Source organism: Chiloscyllium plagiosum, unplaced genomic scaffold, assembly GCF_037043375.1.
Source record: "Chiloscyllium plagiosum isolate Xiang-an unplaced genomic scaffold, Cpla_swu_hap1 HiC_scaffold_8, whole genome shotgun sequence".
Lineage (NCBI taxonomy): Eukaryota > Metazoa > Chordata > Chondrichthyes > Orectolobiformes > Hemiscylliidae > Chiloscyllium > Chiloscyllium plagiosum.
Genome location: NW_028270146.1, coordinates 97,457,992 through 97,482,036, shown reverse-complemented (window position 1 = coordinate 97,482,036; position 24,045 = coordinate 97,457,992). Strand labels below are relative to the sequence as shown.

Below are 24,045 nucleotides of genomic sequence, written 5' to 3'. Positions count from 1 at the left end.
GTAAGTAATTAGATATGCTAATAGAATGTAATTGCTTGTTGCGAGAGGAATCAAATACAAAAATAGAGAAATAATTAAACAGTTAAACAGGGCATTGGTGAAATCACGTCGGGCATACTGTGTATAGTATTGATCTCCTTATTTAAGGAAGGGTGTAAATGTGTTGGAAGCGGTTCAGCGAAGGGTTACTGGACTAATAACTGGAATGGGTGTGTTGCCTTCAATGAAGGGTTGGACAGACTGGGTCTGTATATACTGGAGAGTGACACACAAGATCCTGAAGGGTCTTGACAGGGTGGAGTTACAATCTGCCCAAACAGCCCTTCTCTTGATGCCTCAGTGCATCCACCCACAGGTAAAGAAGAACAGAACAAGGCCACAGACCATACTTACAACATCAGCTGCTGCATTCAGAGGTTTTCAGTGGGATGCCATTAGGTTGAGGGTGCCTAGGCTGGGTATTCTGGGTATTCCCAAGGGGGGCTGAGTCATGGATTACAATTGAAATATAGGGTGGTGGGATTCAGAGTATCTAGATATGTAGGTGAGGGATGGTTGGAGGTGTCACAGGCTAGGTGTGTGGTGAATGGTTGAGTTAATCTTTGAATCACTGAATTACAGCAGAGATTAAACATTGTAATGCTTCCAGGTTAAATATCCAAGGTAAATAGCATGTATCCAGGTTTCTGACACAAATCAGTGCAGGAGACATTATGGGATGTCTGGCCAGTGCAGATCAGTCCACTGGAGCAATTACATATGTCAAGGTGTCTCGACAGATCCTAAAGTGGTCGATCCCTCAACTTTCGCCACTGTTGGCATTGGAAACTCTGATCCCATGTCCTATTATGACTGTTTTCTTGATACTTATGGAGGAAGGGAAAGCAAGTTACATGCATGGGAGAAACAATCTTTGTATCCAAATTTACACAGATGGTTATTTATTAGGTTGGACCAAAATAAACTGCAGGATTGAGTGGTGGGCTGCAGTGACAGCTTATATACCAGTAGAGGTTCTCAGTGTGCTGTGGCAGGCTCTGAGGTCGCTCAGAACTTGCAGTAGGTGCTGTGTCATTTAGATCGAACTATAACCAAATATTCTCTTCAAAACGTGGTCTGTTGAATATATACCAGTTGTATAAACATTTTGGATCCTTAAATTATTTAATGAGATGCTTCTAGCTCTCTGTAAATCAAATCATTTCACAGCAGGTTAAGGAACCCTATTCAAAAACCTTGTTTAGTTTAGTAACGCCAATCTGCTATAGAAAAAAAAAACTTTGAACCATTACCATACCTATTTGCCATTCTAACCTTCTATCCCTGGTAACAGCAGATCTGTAAATCAAAGCGCTTCAGCATCACCATAAATATCCGAGATTGCTCTTTTCAAAAAATTGAGTTGAAAGGGCTGAATCAGATTGATAGGAATTGTGTAATATTTTCAGTGTACTGCACTATAAGCTCTGCATCTGTGGTATTGACCCCATCTATAAATAAAATAGAAATACAAGTCAAATGTCAGAAACCGAGGTGGTTTTTGTTATGAATAGCTGCAGAACACAATCTTACAGAGAAGAGAATTATGCTTGACAAAAATGTCTCTGGAAAATTATTTTTGTGGGATGATAGCACCACAATGGGATAGTTTAGTATTGTTTATAACAGTTGTGTTTAGGGGTTTGTGATCACAATTAAGCAGTCAAGGATGTGTTAGCAATTTTCTGGTAGTTTATTGAGGTTGTTAAGCAGCAGTAGTTTAGGTACGATACAGCTTACAACTGTAACAATTGGGGATTGTTCACATACTGGGGACAAATAGGCTGTTGACACAGAATGTTTCTGTCTTGTTAAAGCAGTAGGGACAGCATCTTGCTCTCTAGGCGAGTTGTTAGGGAGCTCTTCCTTGGGTCTTCCTCCTCTCCTTCTGATCTGTCTTCCATCTGCCAAGTGAAGACTGTTCAATGAAGACAGCTGCCTATAAGGCCTGCTTGCTGAGAACTGCTGTTTAGGAGAAACTCCACTCTGTGTTTCTTTTCTTGTTTCCTGTGCAGATCCTCCAGAGAAGATTTGACTTCGCCCTGGCAAAGATATTCCAGCATGGAATCTGACTTCTTAACTATCTTAGACCTTGTGCAGCTTTTCCAGCTTCTCTAATTTCATTGGCCCCCAGTGTGTTTTTCAGTGTGGAATTGGCCTAGCCCCTGTGGGCCTATCCTGGGGCCTTCTATCCTGGGGCCTTCTATCCTGAGTACTCCTCTCTCTAGGCCTGTCACTTATTGCTATGTCATTTCTAGGGAAAGGTTACTTTCTCTGTGTCCGAACCATTTTGGCCAATGGCCATGGGATAGCCAGTCATCTTATTGGATGATCATCGTCCCCTTGCCTGCCTTCATTTGTGGGTTTGTTTATCATGCTTTTTAAGCTTATTTTCAAAACCAACATACTGATAATGGGGTGCGTTTGACGCCAGATGAATTGCTGATGCTAGTCTTGGGCATTGTGACCTCTGCCTTACATAAGTTTTCCCTTTCTTTTCATAAGCTAGTATTTTGGAAAGTTAAGTACTGCTTTAATAGCTACACAGTGAATCCTAGAACAGTTCAGTTTTTTTTATGCACCCCAATTTCAACACACCCATAATAGGTATAGATGGTAGCAGGTAGTAATTACACTGGATTCTTCTAGAAGTCCAGGTTCAATCTCTAGAGGCAGGAGTTCAAATCTCATTGTGGTGGCTAATGGAATTTGAATTTAATTATAAATATAAAGCCAGTTTCAGTAATTGTAAAACTTAATCTAGTTCACTCATGTCCTTTTGGGCAGAAAATCTGTCCTTACCTGGTGTGGCCAGCATGTGATTAGACCCACAGCAATATGGTTTATTCTTAATTACCCCATATAACTACGTACCTGCCACCTTTTGTATTCAGTTCCCCTCACAATAAATGATAATGTTGTGTTAACCTTGCTAATTACTTGTATCTGCATACTAACCTTTTTACAATTCATGTATTTGAACACCCAGAGCTCTACAATTTCTCACAATTGAGATAGTGTGCTTTTGTTTTATTGCTACTGATAGTGCTCCTGCTAATTTTCTCAGCGAAAGCTCAGGCCTCTGAAGCCCATGCACAGCAGTGACTCCCAGAAACAGAAGTCTCTGCTGTGATCGGAGTGCCTGTACCAATCGCTGTGCATGGAAAATTGGAGCGGCTGCACATGCAGTTTAAAGGAAATGTTACTTCCTGTCAAAATGGGCAATTCTGTACTTTTGCACATTATAGTCCATTTGCCAGATCCTCAGTTATTTGCATTCTTTTGTAACGTCCTCTCAACTGCTTCACAACTTACTTTCCACCCTAATTTGTACCATTGGCAAGCCATATCTTTTGGCTCCTTCTTTCAAGTATTTATATACATTGTAAATGGTTGAGGCCCCAGCATTGCTTCCATTCATTGTATCTTGCCGACCAGTAAATGCCTCCTGCCTCTTTCCTGTCAGCTTTCCAAGCTTCAGCCCATGCTAATATGTTACTGCCTATATCATGAGCTTTTATCTTCTGTTGCAACCTTTTGATGTACCACTTTAACAAACACCTTATGAAAGTTTAAGTACATTGTACACTGATAGTATATGTTACTACTTAATAGAACTCCAATAAATTGATTCAACACATCTCCCTTTCACAAAATCATGTTGACTCTGACTGATTATGTTGAATTTAATAAAAACTTCTCGTGTTTTACTTGTGATCGATGTTAAGCTACCTGGTCTACACTTTCCTGTTTTTTGGTTTCTCTCTTTTTTTTTGAATGTATTAATTTTGGCTATTTTTCAATCTAATTGCACCTTTCCCGAATCAAGTCAATTTTGAAAAGTTAAAATCAATGCACCAGCTTTGTTACTAACCACTTCTTTTAAGCCCATAAGATGAAAACCATCAGGACCTGCAGACATTATGACCCACTGTTTCCAACAGTTTGCTAAGTGCGACTTCTCTGGTAGATTTAAATCTACTTCCACAGGTTCCTGCCAAAATGGACAACTTCATATTTTCCTACATTATATTTCATTTCCCAAATCTTTGCTCACTCACTCAAATATATTTTCATCCTTTTGTAGCCTGATTATGACATCTGAGATATTACTGAGATGTCACTTGTATTGTTTAAAGTGAAGAAGATGCAAAATGCCTGTTCAATTCGTCTGTCATCATCTTATTTGCCATTTTAATTCTCCAGACTTCTCTTTATCAGTCTTACTTTGATAACCCTTTTCTTTATTAAACATCTATGGAAACTCTTAATATCTGTCTTTGTATTTTTAGCTAGCTTTCTGTCATACTCTTAATTTTTACTCATTTATTTTTAACCTTTGAGTCATTCTTTACTGTTTTTCATATTCTGTTCAATCATCTAACCTGACACCCATTTTTGCATAATTGTATGCTTTTTCCTCAAGTTTAAAATAATCTTTTTAGCTAACAATAGAGAGTTATCCTCCCTTTAAAACTTTTATTTGTTATTGGATAAATTCTGTTCATTCCAAAATATCTCCTCAAACATCCGCCAATATGTCTCTATTAACTTGTCCATTAATCTAAATTGCAGGTTCATGTGAGGAAGCTCTGCTTTTATGCTCTTATGCTGCTCTTATTTAAGCTTAAATGCTTAGTTTAATATCCAGTCTTCTCTCTCTGAAACTGTCTGTAAAATTCAATCATATAATGATCACAATTGCTGAGGGGCACTTCCACTATGAATTCATCAATTAACCTGACCTTGTTGATCCATGCCAGATGCAGCATAGCTTGCTCTCTGCTTGTTGCCAGAACATGCTGTTCTTAGCAACTTGCCCAAAAATATTCTATGAATTTTGTCATTTATCATTTGGATTTTTGCAGTTTAGATCTATTTGAAAACCTCCCATGATAATTGCTGTACTCTTTTTTTAGAAACTCGCATTATTTCTTCCTTGGTTGCCCCATCTATTGTGTTGTCACTGTTAGGGGCCAACAAGTGACTTCTTGCCTTTGTCATCCCTCATCTCTACCCAGTCCATTTCTACATCCTGATTTTCTGAACTAAGGTCATCCCTCTCTTCATTTCAGCTCCATGCTAAATTAGCAGATCTCTGCAGGCTTGTTGGAGTTGGCCTTGCCAGTATGCTGAGGTGGACAGGGATGAAATCGAGCAGTTTCATGGCCCAGATTGCTGTACAATGACCCGTGAAGAAAATGTGAATGTGTGGGATGAGAACAGCACTGTACTTTGTTGTGATGTGCTTGAATAGCCTCTTAATGTTTGCTACATAAGCGCATTTGTGGAAAGCTGCTCAGATTGCGTACCAAAGAGCTGTCAGGTCCATAAGAGAAAAAAGGTCACCTCTGATTGCTCTTTATTTCTAGAAACAAAAATTCAATAAAAGTGCATCGTTTCTTTTTGAGATGTTCCCACTGAACCTAATTACCCACAGATAAATAACGATTTGACATCTGAATTCTAGAAATGTTAATATTTTGAATCCTGACTAAATGCAGTGTCTTCTTTAAATCACATTATCATAACTGAGTATCATTATCACAGACTTAGCAGCCCAGAATGCTCTTCTATACCTGAAATAGCAAAGTTTAAAAAAAAAAAGTCCTGGAAGGAGCCAATAGTTGGTTTTAATGTCTGAGCCTAAGGAGTGTAAGAATCCTGCCTGATCTACCATTAGCAGATTATTAATCATACTAAACAATGCCATAACTCTATTCAGCTGCCTTTATTCCATATGCCTAGACATCCAAATCAATGGTGGAGGTGGGAGGAATTCACTCATTTCTGATCACAATTCCGTGTTCTCTGCTAGGTAGTGAGAGTGGGTCAGTATTGTTTTCATTGCCTTTCAGTAATTTAGTTTGGACTGTCTCTATTAAGGTAAATTGGACAATGCTGGCATTTGAACCTCTTCTGTTGGATCCACATTGACATCAGCTCAAACATTTATTTAATATATGGAGAACAAAATCTATTTCTGAACTTGTAAAAGCTCAATCAAGGAGTATTTTTGGAACAAGTGTGAGAACTGATGTCAACATGCAAGTACCCTCAGAATTTGTATTTGTAAGACTGTCTGTTCAATGTTATCAGGTTTATATACTTCAGTGGCTTGAGAAGTCAGATCCATACATGTGATACTTAGAGCACTCATTAAGTGTCTTATAAGTTGGTGAAACCTTTGGAAACCTGGTTTGATTTTCAAATGGACATTCTTTTGTTTCACTCCTTGCACTGCCTCCCAATCTTAACGTTCCTTCCTCAGAGCTCCCAAGTCCTCTCATTGTCCTAAAACATCAATGTAATACTTCCTGACCGCTCTTGTGAAGTAAAGCACCTTTTGTCTTGAACCTTTTGAACTTCTGTCTTTAGTGAATGTGCTTTTGTCCTTCATTTCGTGTTTCTGGCAAATTAATTATGATGGCTTCATGCATTCCTTTTCAATTCCATTTTGTCTGGAATGTAAAGGTTTTTAACCTGCTCATTGTAAGAGTAGCATCCTCACTGGATTTTATGCTAGTATTTGACACAGTTTCACTTTGGTGATGAGTCTTGCTTGCTCAAAATCACTGATCACAAATGTGCTCAGTATTTATTATACAAGTTCTTTCGATTTTTGTACATCTGTGTAATGTAAATAAATTCTGTGGTCTCAAAGGATGTTCCACATCATTTGGTTCCCTCTGTTTTTTTCAGGGAGTGACCAAGAGGTTGATAGTGAGATTCTGTAGATGTAGATCTATGACTCTTGTATATTACACACTCTGTGCACCTCTGTCTATAATACCACTGTTTATTTGCAACTTCATGAAGATTAGCATAGCGTCTAAATCCAGACAGACCTTATACATGAATAAATCAAAATATGTTTCATCAAAAGTATTGTCACCCTACATAAATGAAATTTATACACAGCTATAAAGGTGAAGAGGAGAAAGGTACAGGTTGTTCTGCTATAACGTGACAGTTGTGTTCCTCTGTAATCTTGTGCTATAGAAAATCACGCAGTAGAAAAACAGGAATAGAAAATCCCTATACTCGTTCAGCAGAAAGTTCACGTTTTCCAAACAATGTCCACAATTCGTCAATCTCATTATAACCAATTCGCGCTGGTGAAATACACGTTATAGCAGAGCGACCTGTATTTCAAATGCTACAATAAGATTTATTGGTTTAAAGTAGTATGGGAGTTCAGATGAAACCACACCTCTATATCTCATTGTGAATCAACTCAAAACTTTGCATACCAAATGTACAAGGCAGAAGAAACTGATCATGCTGCCCAAGTTGTCTTTTTGAATATTTAATTGAACCATAGATGTCATTGTACAAAGGCTGGCCACTTGCGCCATTGTACTGGAGCCGGTCCCTATTTTGTTTCTCCCATTGTGTTGCCGTTTTCTCTACTTTCAAGTGTTTATTCTTTTGATAGTTACATCAAACTGGTGAAGTAGTGCATTCCAGGCCGTTCTAACGTGTTGTATTAAAAAAAACTCCCCATTTCACTGTTGTTTCTTTTAGCCAATTTCCTTAAGCCTGTGAAGTCTGGTTACAGCTCCTCTGCCACTGGGAATAGTTTCTCCCTATTAACTGTTTTCAAAGAATGACTGTACTAAGTCTTCTCTTATCCTGTTCTACTCTAAGGCGATCAACACCAACTTCTGTGAATCAGATTCCCTTACCTTTAGTAATATTGTGCTCAATTTTCTCTTCATCTTTGACATCCTTCCAAAACTCTGATGTCTAAAGTTGGCCTCAGTCTCTAAGTAGGGTTTCACCAGAGATTTTCTACTCATAAAACCAAAGACTCCATACGTCATTTTTAACAACCATCTCGACATCTACTTCAAAGATATCTATACTTAAACCCCAGGTGGCTCTGTTCCTGAGCCCACTATAAAATTTGTTTAAATTGCTTCTGCTTATTCATTCAACCAAAATGTATCATTTCATAATTCTCTAATTGAATTGCATCCCATTTTGGTCTATTTCACCAGCTTGTCTGTGTCCTCCTGAAGTTTACCAGTCATTGAAATGTTTTCAAATTTTCTATCATCTGCCCAACTTTGAAGTGATGATCAGCTTATTACGTATCCAAAATGGAGGAACACCACTGTATATCAGCTCTGTTCACAACGAGTCTCTGCTTTCTGTCCCTTAGCCAATTTCATATCCATGCTACCACTGTGCTACTTTTAGTGCAGTAAGCTTCGATTTGGGAAACAATTGCTCTCAATTTGTATAAGAAAGTACAAATATTGTAGACGAGTTTAGGGTGATATCATCTGTAGCTGCTGTGTTGAGTGTTTCTCACAGCGAATACAGCCTGAGGTGAATGCTTCACCAACATTTTAGTGGCAAAGGTGTAGTGTGTCACTATTTATAACGCTTGTATTTTGATACAAAGCCAAATGAGACATTGTGAAGGTTAAACAACAGGTGAATTGTGAAGAATATTTAAAGAAGCAAGCTGTTTCCTCTAGTGGTGAAATCGTTTTTTTAATTAGTAATGGGTTGAAAGGTTATGGAGAGCAGGTAGGAAATTGGAGTTGAGCTGAGATGAGATCAGCCACGATCATATCAAATGGCAGAGCAGGTTCGAAGGGCTGAATTACCTACTCCTGCTCTTGTTGTTATGTCTTAATTCTAGCAGATAATACAAAATTCATGAACTAGTAGATATCAAAGCTGAATACAATAAACTGTTAGAGAAACTGGGCAAACAGGTGCCAGATTAAATTAAATGTTGGGCAGTGAGAAAGGCTGCATAACGGGACAAAAGAAAGTCCAGCAAATATTACTTAAATAGAAAGAAACCAACATGCATGAAAAATGAAAATGATTCATGTGTTTGCTTGTAAAAATGAGGTTATTGCAATAAAGCTGAAATGGTGAAGTAGTCTTGCCACATATTAAATTGTTGCAATTATGCTTGGACTGCTGTGTATAGGTCTGTCACTCCAGTTCAGAAAGGCTATTGCAGTGATTGAAATAACATGGAAACGGGAATCCAGAATGATTTGAGGAGCTGGAGGAATTGGATTGTTTGAATTATCCATATTCTCTGGAAGATTTAGGATTACAAAGGCTCTTAGATAAATCCAGAGTATGACCAGCTGTTCCATCTTGTTCAGAATTGTAGAACCAGAGGAAGGGCCTACCTTGAAAAGGGTAAATATAGGGTGATCAACCTGTGCATTCAGATTCTAGGGAAGATCAAGGCAGATAGAAAGCAGGGGTTTTCTTTCAGGAAGTAATATTTTGGGAATACAGGCAATCTGAGATATGACAACTACACAGCAGGTTCTATTGACCTATAATTTCCAATGTTTGTCACCACTGGGTTTTCTAATCATGTGTCTTTGTCTTAATGATCGATTGATTACTCGGGTCAATTACTCCCGTTATTACTGTATGTATTGGGATGATAAAACAAGGTGGACCTTGGACTTTTTAGTACATCAGTTCTGATGTACCCATATTCCAAAGGGAGTTATCCCATTCCAGAGTGAGCTCAGGTAGAAATTGTTCACATGAAGGTTGGTAGAAACCTGGAAATATTCTTTCTGCCCATCAAAATGCTGGAATAATTTAAATTTTCATGACTCCGCTCACTGTAACTTTGTTAAGGTAAAGGGCCAACAGTTGATAAATTGAAGTTGATGCAGATCAGCCGTGTGGCCACCAAGGGATAAATGGAGATGAGAAATAGATTAGCCAGGATCTGATTAACTATTCAAAACAGTCTTGAGGAATGAATGGGGAATGCTAGAGAAAGACTGGTAGCGCCAGAGAAGAGACAGAAATGGAGTTAACATTTCAAGGATGAAGATTCATATTGGACTCAAACCATTAGCTGTTTCTCTCTCCTTAGGTGCTGCCAGACCTGTTGAGTCATTGCAGCATTTTCTGTTTTTATTTCAAATCTCCAGCATAGCGAGTATTTTGCTTTTATTTGAGTGCTGAATGACCTCCTCTTGTTCCTGTGTAATTCACATCATTGTGTAAAAAAAAAAAAAAATTTGTGATGTTTTGTGTTAGAAATAGATCAGTGCTTTTTCGTAGGGTGCATAGTGTCAACTACTTCAGTGCACTGCAGATAACAGAACCTGGTTTTCCTTAACAAAACATGCCCTGCTCGATTTAAAAGGATTACATTTAGAGAACAGATTGTGTAAGCTTGACTTGAGAGTGTACCAGATTAAACGGTGATGCAGTTGAGCTGTCTATTTCCAATCTGTTTGGGGGAATCCAGAAGAACAGGTATACAACTAAAGTTGAAGTTAGAGCGAGGTTGTTCAAAGGTGATGTCAGGAAGCTTTTTTTTCATGCAAAGGTAGTGGAAATATGCAACTTCCATCTTTCTTATCTCCTTCTATCTTAAAGAATGCCATTGAAACTGCAGGTCCAATCTCAGGTTGACAGGCTTTTGTTGCACAGAATGTTAAGATTGAGAAGATCAGAGATTGGTAGGTGGAGTTAGTATACCTATCAGTCATGGTCTGAGTCAGTAGTTGGGAAAGGCACAGGGGCTAAATGGGCCTCTCCCATTCTTATGCCTGTTCTGCCATTAGCAAAGGGATAAAGTGGAAGGAGGAGCAATTTGGAAAATGAAACTTCCCGTCTACTGTCTTGTGCTTCCTCTTGCTAAATTCCAGATGCTCGGGAATGATGAGTTGCCACCTTATGGCAGGGTATGGGAAATAAAAGAGCATCAGATATAGATCACAGTGCGCTAAAAATGCTTGTGCTAGTTTGAAAACCTTTGCAAGCTGCCATGCAGATGACCCTCGAGAGCACATCACTCTTACAAACTCCTCATTCCTGTGAGATTTTCCCCTTAGCCCTTTTTATCACAGATCAATTGATAAGTGTCATAATGTTTGGAGTCATGTGAATGTGATACTGTATGAGGTTTACTTACAATTTTCCGCCTTGCTTATTACTAAATATTCATTAATAATAAACTTTTCTTTCTTTGACAACTGGATGAGTTAGGGTGTCGTTAGACTTTGAATGAAGGTTGGCATTATTCTGCCTAATTTGCTGCCATTCTTCAGCAGCTAACAAAATGTGAAGTCTTAGCATCTGTAATTATCCATGACTTTGAGAATATCTTCCAATATTGAAGGTCCCAAATCTATCTTAAATGAAAACATGGAGTCTGACGGACACTCATAAACTTTAGTCTCAGTTGGGCACTGTTGTGCTTCTAAATCTTCAGTTTGTTGCTGATTCTCATCGGCTTTCTGACCATCGGCTAACTCTTCATGTGAGCCCCCTGATCGGTTGTGGTGGAGGGTGGTTGAGTCAGCAATTGGTTGATTATTTGTAGGTTTGATAGTGGCTGGCATAGTATCGACTGACGCACTATGGGCCAGATTGAAAGACTCTTTCAGGTGTAGACGAGGGGGTTTTGGGGGCCCCCTACCCTCTAGGTCTTTTGATGTACCTAAGGTTGACAGGAGATCATGCTGTCCCTGGAGGAAAGACATGTCACCAAATGTGTCGCTCTCTCCACTCTTGCCAATATGCGATCTGTGGCAAAAATCCCCAAGTGGGGGGCTAATCATGTCTGTTGACAAGACGTCCCGTAGTTTCACCTTCTTGCTCTTTCCTGCAATCCCAGTTTTGAAGTGGCTGGATGTTCTGATAGACATTTTCTGATCACCTCACAACTTGCCCAATGTAGTTTGGAAGGTTTAGTTACAGCAAAGAAGGTTTTGAAAAGCTTGGTGGCCAAGTTGGCTCCTGGTGGCACATATCTGTTGGAATAAAAAGAGAATCCTTAAAACTCCTTAATACTCTTACAAACCCAGGCCTGAGCCTGTAACATTGTTCTCCACTTCACTAAATCATTCAGCTGAAATGAGGTAATTGTACCAGAGAACTGCAAGTTGCGCTCAGCTTCTCGTTCTCGCTTGTGCGCTCTCTCTCTCTCTCTCTCTCTCTCTCTCTCTCTCTCTCCCCCCCTCCCCTCTCTCTCCCCACTCTCTCTCTCTCTTCCCCCCCCACTCTCTCTCTCTCTCTCTCTCTCTCTCTCTCTCTCTCTCTCTCTCTCTCCCCCCACTCTCTCTCTCCCCCCCACTCTCTCTCTCTCTCCCCCCCCCACTCTCTCTCTCCTCCCCACTCTCTCTCCCCGCACTCTCTCTTCTCCCCCCCCACTCTCTCTTCTCCCCCCCCCCACTCTCTCTTCTCCCCCCCACTCTCTCTTCTCTCCCCCCCCACTCTCTCTTCTCCCCCCCCACTCTCTCTTCTCCCCCCCCACTCTCTCTTCTCCCCCCCCACTCTCTCTTCTCCCCCCCCACTCTCTCTTCTCCCCCCCACTCTCTCTTCTCCCCCCCCACTCTCTCTTCTCCCCCTCACTCTCTCTTCTCCCCCTCACTCTCTCTTCTCCCCCTCACTCTCTCTTCTCCCCCTCACTCTCTCTTCTCCCCCTCACTCTCTCTTCTCCCCCTCACTCTCTCTTCTCCCCCTCACTCTCTCTTCTCCCCCTCACTCTCCTTCTCCCCCTCACTCTCTCTTCCTCCCCCTCACTCTCTCTCTCCCCTCACTCTCTCTCTCCCCCTCACTCTCTCTTCTCCCCCTCACTCTCTCTTCTCCCCCTCACTCTCTCTTCTCCCCCTCACTCTCTCTTCTCCCCCTCACTCTCTCTTCTCCCCCTCACTCTCTCTTCTCCCCCTCACTCTCTCTTCCCACCCCCACTCTCTCTTCCCTCCCCACTCTCTCTTCCCACCCCCACTCTCTCTTCCCACCCCCACTCTCTCTTCCCACCCCCACTCTCTCTTCCCACCCCCACTCTCTCTTCCCACCCCACTCTCTCTTCCCACCCCCACTCTCTCTTCCCACCCCCACTCTCTCTTCCCCCCCCACTCTCTCTTCCCACCCCCACTCTCTCTTCCCACCCCCACTCTCTCTTCCCACCCCCACTCTCTCTTCCCACCCCCACTCTCTTCTCTCCTTCTCCCCCCCCACTCTCTTCTCTCCTTCTCCCCCCCCACTCTCTTCTCTCCTTCTCCCCCCCCCACTCTCTTCTCTCCTTCTCCCCCCCCCACTCTCTTCTCTCCTTCTCCCCCCCCCACTCTCTTCTCTCCTTCCCCCCCCGTCTCTCCTTCCCCTCCCTCTCTGTCTTTCCTTCCACCCTACTCTCTCTGTCTCTCCTTCCCCCCCCACTCTCTCTGTCTCTCCTTCCCCCCCCCCCCCTACTCTCTCTGTCTCTTTCTCTCTCTCTGACCTTTGTTTCACGATAAAACTGAATGAGATCAAAAGCTGTTTTGTGGCATCAAATCAAACTGTTCATTTGTCCATGAAGCCAAAGTTTATACTGCAAGACTGAGAGAGGCACTCTATATGTACACAGAGAATAGCAAAGTCTCAAAAGTGAGATAAAGGCATTAACTTTACCAAAGGTCAGATAGTTTCTATATTGCTGTACAGCACAGGAGGTCATTTGGTCCATTGTGTCTGAGTCAGTTCCTGAATAGAGCTGTTCAGTTATGATCATTCATTTTCTCTCTTTCCCTGTAACTTTGGAAATTTTGCTGTTCTGTAATTATCCAGTTCCCTTTTCTGGTAACTATTGAACATTTAAGCAAAGTATTCCAAATCATCACCAACTGACTGTCTTAAAAATTGGCAAAAAAGCCAAAGACAACACAAACACCCTAAGTCTGTTTCATCAAATTACTGATCCATCTGTGGCTAGTAGTTGTTTCTACTTGCTTACTTCATGAAAATGGTTCATGATTTTGAACATCTTTCCATCTTTCCTGCTCAATGGAAAGCAACTCCAACTTCTGCAATTTCTCCATTTTTTTTCTTCATTCATGGGATCAGGATGTCACTGGCTAAGGCTGCATTTATTGCCCATCCCTAATTGCCGAGGGATCAGTTAAGAGTCAACCACATTGCTGTGGCTCTGGAGTTACATGTAGACCAGACCAGGTAAGGAAGGCAGATTTCCTTCCCTGAAAAGGATATTAGCAAACCAGATAGGTTTTTCCGACAATTGGTCATCATTAAACTCTTAATTCCAGTTTTTTTTAAACTTAATTCACATTCCACATCTGACATTGTGGGATTCAAACCCGGGTCCCCAGAACATTACTTGGATCTCTGGATTAATGGTCCAGCGATAATACCACTAGGCCATCGCCTCCCTTGCTGTTTTCACCCACTTAATTTCACCAGCTTCAGTCTACTATAATCTATCTACTACTGAAATTTTCATTTGTGCTTTTGTCTAATGCAGCTAAGACAATTCCAACCTTTTCCTGGCCAGTCTTCCATTTTTCATAATTAACAGCTGATCCAAACCTACACTGCAATGTCCAAACCTACACCGTTTCCATTCATTTATCACACTTCATGTTTCCTACATGGACTCCCACACCCCCATATCTCCAATTTAAATTTCTCACCCTTGTTTTTAAATCCCTCCATTGCCCTGCCTTTTTCCATCTTTATAAACTCTTCTTCCAAGAGTGGATTAAACTCTTACCTCTTATACATTCCTATACCCATTTTCCTAAACACTTTTAAGCTTTGCGACCTAAAATGATCTCTTTTTTACAATATGTTATATCTGTCTAATTACTCTTCTGAACAGCGCCTTTGGACATTCTTCCTTATGTTAAAAGAGACATAGAACTGCAGGTAGTTGTAATTTGCTGACTTTGTGATCTTGCTTTTCACAAACTGACTCGTGCACTTCACAAACAGCCTTAGGCATGTCTTGAGGATGTCAGAAATATTTTGTTAATGGAGATTTCTTGCTTGCCCTCTGGACCCAACATAGAGGTTGAGATGGCATGAACTCAAGTTCAAATAATTGCTTTTTAGTTCTTGAGATTAGATTAGATTAGATTAGATTAGATTACTTACAGTGTGGAAACAGGCCCTTCGGCCCAACAAGTCCACACTGCCCCGACGAAGCGCAACCCACCCATACCCCTACATTTACCCCTTACCTAACACTACGGGCAATTTAGCATGGCCAATTCACCTGACCTGCACATCTTTGGACTGTGGGAGGAAACCGGAGCACCCGGAGGAAACCCATGCAGACACTGGGAGAACGTGCAAACTCCACACAGTCAGTCGCCTGAGGCGGGAATTGAACCCGGGTCTCTGGCGCTGTGAGGCAGCAGTGCTAACCACTGTGCCACCGTGCCGCCCACAAGATTAGATTAGTTACAGTGTGGAAACAGGCCCTCGGCCCAACAAGTCCACACCGACCCGCCGAAGCGCAACCCACCCAAACCCCTACATTTATCCCTTACCTAACACTACGGGCAATTTAGCATGGCCAATTCACCTGACCTGCACATCTTTGGACTGTGGGAGGAAACCGGAGCACCCGGAGGAAACCCACGCAGACACGGGGAGAATGTGCAAACTCCACACAGTCGGTCGCCTGAGGTGGGAATTGAACCCGGGTCTCTGGCGCTGTGAGGCAGCAGTGCTAACCACTGTGCCACCGTGCCGCCCACTTGTATTAAGGCTTGTATTATCTATTCTGTAAGGTGTGTGCACTGCCTTCATTGTGTATGGGTTTGTGTGCATTTCTGCTCTCAGTTGTAACTTATGATTGTCAGGTTGTTACATGGTCTCAGTAGCTAATATTTATGGAATATTATTGGTGATAACATTGCAGAGTTTTCGATTTGGAGCAGGTATGTGTACTATTTGGATGAATTTTGCCAAAGTCTAAGGTCTGACAGGTCAAATGATTTAAAACTTTGAATGCTGAGAGTATGAAATGAAAACAGAAAATGAGCTGACTGGCATTTGACATCTTAATGAAGGAAGTAGTACCCTTGAAATGAAGGGTCTCATCTCCTCTGTGTTAATGCAGCTCCTTTTTTTGGTGCAGTATTTCCTGCAAGTTTCTTGCATTTTCTTCAGTTGTTCTTGATCATGGACAAATATTTGTTCAGGTAAGCGTGTTTACATGTGACTGATGTTAATGGATATTCTGCACTTCAGAATCTTTGCTGTTCCCTTTAATCACTATATTACAGTATGTTTATTCAAAATCAGACAGCCGATACTCTCAGAACTTGACCTGGCTTGTGTTAGTTCAGTGCATGGTTAGTTTGGATGGATTGTCCCAGGGATGATATCGCCTGAGAACAACAGAGAGGCAGGAAATAGTACTCAGACATCAGTATGGGCTGTAATGTGTGACTCATTCTGAATGACTTGTACTTACTGGCAGTCTAGCACTTTCAGACATTGCTGATAACTTTTACACAACTCACCGAGACATGGGAGTCAGCCCATGGAATTTAGGATTTCAGACTAGGTGCTGACAACATAGAAGTACATAATGGAAAGCAGAGAAACAGGCTTCTTAGCTAAACACATTCATGCTGGAGTTTAGCACGGTGGCACAGTGGTTAGCACTGCTGCCTCGCAGCGCCAGAGACCCGGGTTCAATTCCCGCCTCAGGCGACTGACTGTGTGGAGTTTGCACGTTCTCCCCGTGTCTGCGTGGGTTTCCTCCGGGGGCTCCGGTTTCCTCCCACAGTCCAAAGATGTGCAAGTCAGGTGAATTGGCCATGCTAAATTGCCCGTAGTGTTAGGTAAAGGGGTAAATGTAGGGGTATGGGTGGGTTACGCTTTGGCGGGTCGGTGTGGACTTGTTGGGCCGAAGGGCCTGTTTCCACACTGTAAGTAATCTGTAAGTAATCTAATCTTTATTCTCCAGTCAAGCCTGTTTCCACTCTTCTTTATCCCACCTTCTCAGTATAAACTTCTGATCCTTTCTCCCTCGAGTGTTTATCTAGCTTCCCCTTTAATGTATCGACCAGATTAACATATGGTCCGTAGAACCCTCATCAATGTGGACTTCACCAGTTTCCTCATTCCCCCTCCCCACCCCCCACCCCCCACCTTACCCCAGTTCCAACCTTCCAGCTCAGCACTCTCCTCATGCCTATCTTCCTTTCCACTCCACCCTCTTCTCTGACCTATCACCTCCATCCCCACCCCCATTCACCTATCGTTCTCTATGCAACTGTCTCCCCACCCCCACCCCTCTCTCATTTATCTCTCCACCCTGCAGGCTCCCTGCCTCTATTCCTGATGAAGGGCTTTTGCCCGAAATGTCGATTTTCCTGCTGCCTGACCTGCTGTGCTTTTCCAGCACCACTCTAATCCAGACTCTGGTTTCCAGCATCTGCAGTCCTCGTTTTTACCTACCTGAGCTACCATGTGTGTTGACCCAGCATAGAATGATACTCTGGCTCTGATACCATTGCTGTTTGCCAGCAGCTTCTAATGTTTCCTTTGTCAGTTTCTGTGCAAATGGGAATGACTGGATCTGATCACGTCAGGGGTGCAGATTTTGGATATTGAAGTTATGAAGTTATTTATCATTTGGGCTGATTTTCAGTAAATTGGTTGCAACTTAAATTGTTGCAAATCTCCGCAGCCCTTCCCAGGAGGTACCTGAGACAGAAGATGACTTGCTACTCTGAGAGCAATACAGAATGGGCTGAGCAAACTAAACCCATTTTGACGTGTATGACCTTGTCTCCTCTTCAACATAATATTGCACACATTGAAACAACAATAACATTATTTCTCAGGTAATAAAATATTACCCCACCCCCACGCATTGCTAGTACGTCACTCACACTAAAGGACTAAGAGTGAAAAGAAAAGCCAAACTTCCAAATATCTCCTTTAGACTATGTAGAATAATTCAAAAAACATGAGTAACCATGCTAGCCAACAAATCTGCAAACGCTGACTTTACGTGCTCAACGGATTGTGGTACTTAGTACTTACAAAGGAGCAGATACTGAAGCTGTGAGTCTGCACTGAAGCTAGTGCTGACCTCTCAGATTGAAGCTGTGCAGTACTGGTGCTTTATTTGCTATTCAGCTGTTTGGGAATCATCGTCATCTATCCCGAGCAATCATGGGATCAGAGGAAAATCAAACTGTTCCTCTAAACCACTGTTCAAAGCACAAATGACGGGAGGCAGGTACAAGTTGGAGGGTGCTCCATTTGAAGTGGCTGTGTATCTGGGATCTATTGGGAAGAGATATCTATGTTTTTTTTTAATGCTTTCCTCTGTCACCCACCAGTCCTTCCTCTATTCTCTGCAGAAAGCTGGTAATAGTTCCCTCCTAGGCTTCTGCCTATGCTAATAGTCGAGAGACACTATGGCCAACGCTAACTTCGTTTATAGTCTCCTTTTCTGCGGTGAACTCCTGACTTCAGCTAAGCACTTACCACACCAATCCATTTGAGATTCAGTGCTGTGGGGATTTGAAGACACACTGTTCCAGTCTCCTCCCAGTTCATATACAGTGGGGCTTCTAAGCAGTGCTTACTTCTGGAATAATTTAGTAACTTGTCTTTACAAGACAGCAGATTCTGTCATCTGATATGTGTCATGTGCTGTATTGGGGTGAATGGTGGCATGGACAAAATGTGCTTGAAGTAGCTCCCATTTACCGTGGGCGGCACGATGGCACAGTGGTAAGCACTGCTGCCTCACAGCGCCAGAGACCGGGGTTCAATTCCCACCTCAGGCAACTCTCTATGTGGAGTTTTCATATTCTCCCTGTGTCTGCGTAGGTTTCCTCCGGGTGCTCCGGTTTCCTCCCACAGTCCAAAAATGTGCAGGTTAGGTGAATTGGCTAAATTGGCCCGTAGTGTTAGGTGAAGGAGTAAATGTAGGAGAATGGGTCTGGGTGGGTTATGCTTCGGCGGGTCGGTGTGGACTTGTTGGGCCGAAGGGCCTGTTTCCACACTGTAAGTAATCTAATCTAATCTTACCTGTTGAAGATTTGATGTCTTGTTGCTATTCCAGAAACTAAGCATAACAGCCTTAATACCCACAGTCCTCAAATACTGTCCACAAGCTTTAAACACACAGGTACTGGTGTAACATTCACAAGTGCACAATGATGAAACTGACCACATTTCCAAGAAGGGAGCACTGAAGAGTTAATAAACATCAGATGTTCTCTCCTACTGTATCCAGGGAGTTCTGTAATTTGAGCAAAAACTAAACCTGTCACATAAAAGAGTTTCACATTATTTTGGGTGTAAGCGAATCGTACATCAATATAACGGACACTCCTCAATCATTTGCATCCATTTATCAAACCCACTGCACATAAAACTGGTCACATGCAGCTCCTGTCTCCAATCATACTTGTTCAGGGAGAGATCTCTGAAAGCAGTGACCAGATTGTTGGATGCAGCCGGAACCAGTTGTTTCTCTGCTGTTTCTGTTGCATGTTTTGAGCATTGTTTAAAAATATCTTCACTGAGACATCTTTATGTTTTCTGTTTCCCAAATGAATTTTTATGAAAAAGTATGAATTACAAAAAAAAACTCAAAAACATCAAAGTCAAAGATTCTTAAACATGTAGTGTCTGATGTGCATGAATGATAATCAAATGAGTTGCAGTTCCCATATTCAAGGACAGCAATACCATGGATCATTCTTGTGAACCTTCTCTAAACTCCCTCCAATGAAATAATATCTTTTCTTATGGTGGTGTGGGCTTGAAGGGCTGAACGGCCTACTCCACAGTTTTCTGTGTTTCTAAATAAGGGGACCAAAACTGCTCTCAATATGCCAGATGTGGTCTCACCGGCATCTTGTACAGTTGCAGTAAGATATGCATACTCTTATAGTCCAAACCCTTTAAAATAAGGGCCAGCATTCCATTGGCCTATCTGATTACCTGCTGTACTTGTGTGCTAACTGTCTGTGTCATGTAAAAATATCTCCAAGTCCCTTTGTGTTGCAGCTTTTTGAAGTTTTTCTCTATTTAAATAACACCCTGTATTTTGGTTCTTCCTTCAAAATGAACAACTTCACATTTTCCCACATTATACTAATTTGCCTGTTTTTTGCCCAGTTACCTAACCTCATTCTGTAAACTATTCATATTCCCCTCACAAAATGCCTTTCCACCTATTTTTGTCATCTGCAAATTTGGATACAATGCATTCACTTCTTTCCTCCAGGTCATTAATATATATTGTAAATAGTTCCAGTCCTGGCACTGATACTTGGCTCTTGATCAATGTTATCAATTACTTCAGGGCCCTTCTTCCCTTGAGTTTGTTAAAACAAAATATAGCCTATCATCTATGTTTCTGTCACATCCAGACTCAACTGTTTGAAGGGCATCCATTGTCTACTTTTCATTAAGCTGTGCTAACCCAATGCTCTTCTATCTCTGTCCTATGCCACCTTAGCCATCATCCCTGTGTTTATGACCGTCAGATTCCTGATGAAGGGCTATGCCTGAAACGTCAATTCTCCTGTTCCTCAAATGCTGCCAGACCTGCTGTGCTTTTCCAGCACCACACTCTCAACTCTGATCTCCAGCATCTGCAATCCTCACTTTCCCCTGTGTTTATGACCTCCCATATAACACGTGTGTATATTTACAAAACAGTGTAATTATTGTGCATTGTACAACAACCTTGGGAAAAGAGATGTAGAGCAAGAGACTGTATACTTGCGTAGCTGCTGTCAACTACTTTATCCAAAGCAAGCTTACCATTTTGTGTCACTCATTGCTTCCCAAATAAAAAGTCAGATGGAAACTGAAGAAATAGAAGTGGAGAGCCTGACAAAGCCAGCGTAGTTGAGTCAATGTATGTATACAATGTAATTACCAGGATATATCCATAATATATTGAAACTGATCTGTCAGCTTTCTCTGTTATAAATTCCTATATCCACGTTTATATCAGGAACTACCTGTATTAAGGTGTCACATTATAATTGCAGCCTTTACAAGTTATAGATCCACAACACAGCTTAGAGGGTGTAATTACAAAATTATTCCCCTTTCTCAAGATGTGAGCAGTGCTGGCAGAAATTGAATCAATGCTACTGGTTGAGTTATATTATATATCCAAGCCAGTATTGTGTTTGCCTTGGAGGTGTTGGTGTTTCCATGTCTTTGCTGATCCTGACGCAGCTTTTGTGTTGTAGTGGTTACAAAGGTAGTTGAAGTAACCTTTGAGTTTTTGTGCAACATCTTGTATGCAGATTGTACCAAGGGGTTTGGTGCACATAGTACACTGTGAGTGAAGAAGGTAGATAACAATTACAGGAACTGTGGTTCAGTGGGTAACGCACTGAATCAGGAGATCTTGGATTCCATTCCATTTGTGTGGCAAAAGAAAACTAGGCTAACATTCCAATGCAATACTGGGGGAGTGTGAATTGTTTGGAGATACCTTACCTTTCCTTCGAGGCATTGAGTCCAATTTCCCTAAAGTGGATGCATCAGATCTCATGGCACCATTTTAAAGCAGGGTGGCAGTGGTAATGACTGGTGTTCTGGCTAAGCTTTATCCCTTACGCCACCAAAACTTTGATTATCGGTTATTGACTGCACTGCCATTTGTGGGAGCTTGCTGCAGATAAATTATTTACTTTGTTTTTTTACATTACATCAGTAACTCCAACCCTCCAAAACACTTCATTGTCTATAAAGCTCTTTCTGATGTCCTGAGGTTGAGAGATTTCCGATATAAATGCATCTCTTGTTGAAGTCAGTTGCTCTGATAGTCCCAAATGGTGTTGAGTTTTCTCAGTGTACCTATCCTCCCAATACTGAGCATTCAGTTTCCAATATTGTTATGAACATTCATTCATGTGTGCTCTACCTAAATTGTCTCATTGTCTGCTGATGTTTCACCTAAGCTGTTTTCTTGATGCTTTTTATTCATTATGGTTTTCCATATATTTCAACTCCTAGGCTGAGGGGTCAAGTCCTGTGTCCAGCTCAGCCGGAATGGGAATTGAACCTACTCTGTTGTTATTATTCTGAACCACCTACTAGCTATCTAGCCAACTGAGCTTCCTAACAACCCCAGATATAGACCCCAGGAATTCAATAAAGACAGAAAGCATCATTTGAAAGCTGGAGACTGAATTATCTCCTTGATTGTTTATTACCAGTCAGGGCCTGCAATCAGTGTATTTGGACAGCACCCAATCTATGAGGGTTTACCATGGCTTTTCCATTCTAATGAAAAGTATCAATCTGTTTGCATTTCATTCCTCTGTTTAACTCCCAGAGGATTACCTATGGTGTACAATATGGATTCTCCTTGACCCTTCTGTTTCTCATCAATTTCCGTCCTCCTCTCAATGATGTTATCGGAAGTCATGACATCAGGTTTCACATCAGGTTCTGCCTTACCACCAACACCATCGCCCATTGGCTTCTCTGGGTTTGTCATGCTGCTTATCTGACATCTTGTGCTGAAAGTGCCGCAATTTCCTTCAATCAAATACTTCTGCTCCTGCCTTAGCCCAGCTTAGCTGCCGATGAAACCCTCACTTGTACGTGCATTTCTTTACCGAATCCAGTGCCCTCATAGTGATCTTGCAACTTGTGAAAACTTGAGCCCATCTGAAACCCAGCCACCTATAAAACTTGGCACCATAAAGTTAGCCCATCACGTTTGTACTTGATGACCCACACTGGCTGTTGGCCTGGCAGTACCTCAGTTTTAAATTTCTCCATGGTCCTGCCTTTTCCTACCTCTGCCTCTAAATCTGACCTCTCCTGCGGCCCCTAATCCAACTGCCCCACCACTGATAACTACATCTTCAGCCACATGGGCTCCAGCAAATTAAATTTACTCCCTAAGACTGTGTCACTCATGCTTTCCTTTACATCCCCCTGAAAAGCACGCCTCTTAACCAGGTTTTTAGTCATCCATTCAAACAGATCCTTTTTAACTTGTAATAGCTCCTTTATGATATGGTGTTAATTTCTGTCTGTTTACACCCTTGACCAGCACCTTGGAATATTTTCCAATGTTAAATGTTTTATGTAATGCTTGTTGTGTTGACGTTACCTCATATGCACAACATCTATTCAAGCAACCACTCATCCTTGCAAATTTTAGGTGTTGAATTGCACCGTTAAGTCGTCATTGAATCATTAAATGGCCCTATGTTGTCAGTTATCCGGCTTGGAAATTGAAAGCAGCATTGAGGGTTGAGATTAGGTTGATGTGTGATACTCCTAATTCTTCTTCTTCTGTAATGGCTCACACCACTCGCACTGCCAGAAGATCACCCTATTGCAGAATATATGTAGAATGTTCTCAGGCACAGTCGAAGTTTGATCAGACAAAGTAATGCTGTTGACTGTTATTCCCAATTCATACCTTGTGAAAGTTTTCACCCACTGAGCAGCAACTGAATACTCAGTTATGTCGCAGGGATGTGATTTTTTTTAGTGGCTGTGCAAATACATGAAGTTGAGCAGTTCAGGTGTAAGTGAAGCTATTTGGACTTACTGGCTACAGGAAATTGAAGTGGACTAGCTCTGTATTGAAAAATCAGTCAGAAAAATGTCACTTGTACGATAATATCATTAGGTAAACACTGAACTGTGCCAACAAAATGCGAAGAAAACAAATGGAAATATATTAAAATCCGTATAATTACTAACCTGATTTCAGTGTTGATTCTGTGTTTGTGTTCTGTCAAGGTGAATGTTGCTGTTACTTGAGACCAATACTCCCAATTCACTGCTTTAGTGAACCAGACATCGTCTTGTTCTAAGTGCCTGACTCTCCTTTTTTCTGACTACAGCTACAACTCCAGGGTTTTAACTTATAATCTTGTGGTGAGGGGGTGTTGTTCTGAATCAATAGGCATCACTGCCTGGTTTCTGAAGAAACAGAAAGAAGGAAAACCAGTATTGTGAAAACCGGTTTTACACCTGAGCGTGTATCTGATCAGGAAGTTGCACAGAGACATGTGAATCATATCAGATCCACCCAAAGCTGATTGGCGTAGCTCTGACAATGATTAACTTTTCACACTGCTGCAGTCCACACCATACATTTCACTGCTTGGACTCTCTGAGGAAAAAAAATGCTATCATTTAGGAACAAAGGAATTGTCTGTGAAAGTAAAGCCCCATTGACTAAAACATTGTCAATCTAATTAAAATGATTCTCTCTACTTAACTCTTCAT

At 41.6% G+C, this 24,045-nt stretch overlaps 2 protein-coding genes across 3 annotated transcripts in view; one reads left to right on the top strand and one right to left on the bottom strand.

Moving 5' to 3' along the window:
• dnajc17 (DnaJ (Hsp40) homolog, subfamily C, member 17) overlaps positions 1-24,045 on the top strand; it is a 164,537-nt gene that overhangs the window by 112,423 nt on the left and 28,069 nt on the right. The window lies entirely within an intron of this gene.
• On the bottom strand, positions 10,677-23,864 carry LOC122553847 (cdc42 effector protein 2). 2 transcript variants are annotated; one of them, XM_043698257.2, is made up of 2 exons: positions 23,515-23,864; positions 10,677-11,810 (listed from the first exon to the last, which is right to left on the bottom strand). In XM_043698257.2, the coding sequence occupies exon 2, from the start codon at positions 11,703-11,705 to the stop codon at positions 11,127-11,129; it is 579 nt and encodes a 192-aa protein (XP_043554192.1). In that variant the 5' UTR covers positions 11,706-11,810; positions 23,515-23,864; the 3' UTR covers positions 10,677-11,126. The 2 variants fall into 2 exon arrangements, with proteins under 2 accessions (XP_043554192.1, XP_043554194.1); XM_043698259.2 differs by lacking the exon at positions 23,515-23,864 and adding an exon at positions 18,983-19,103.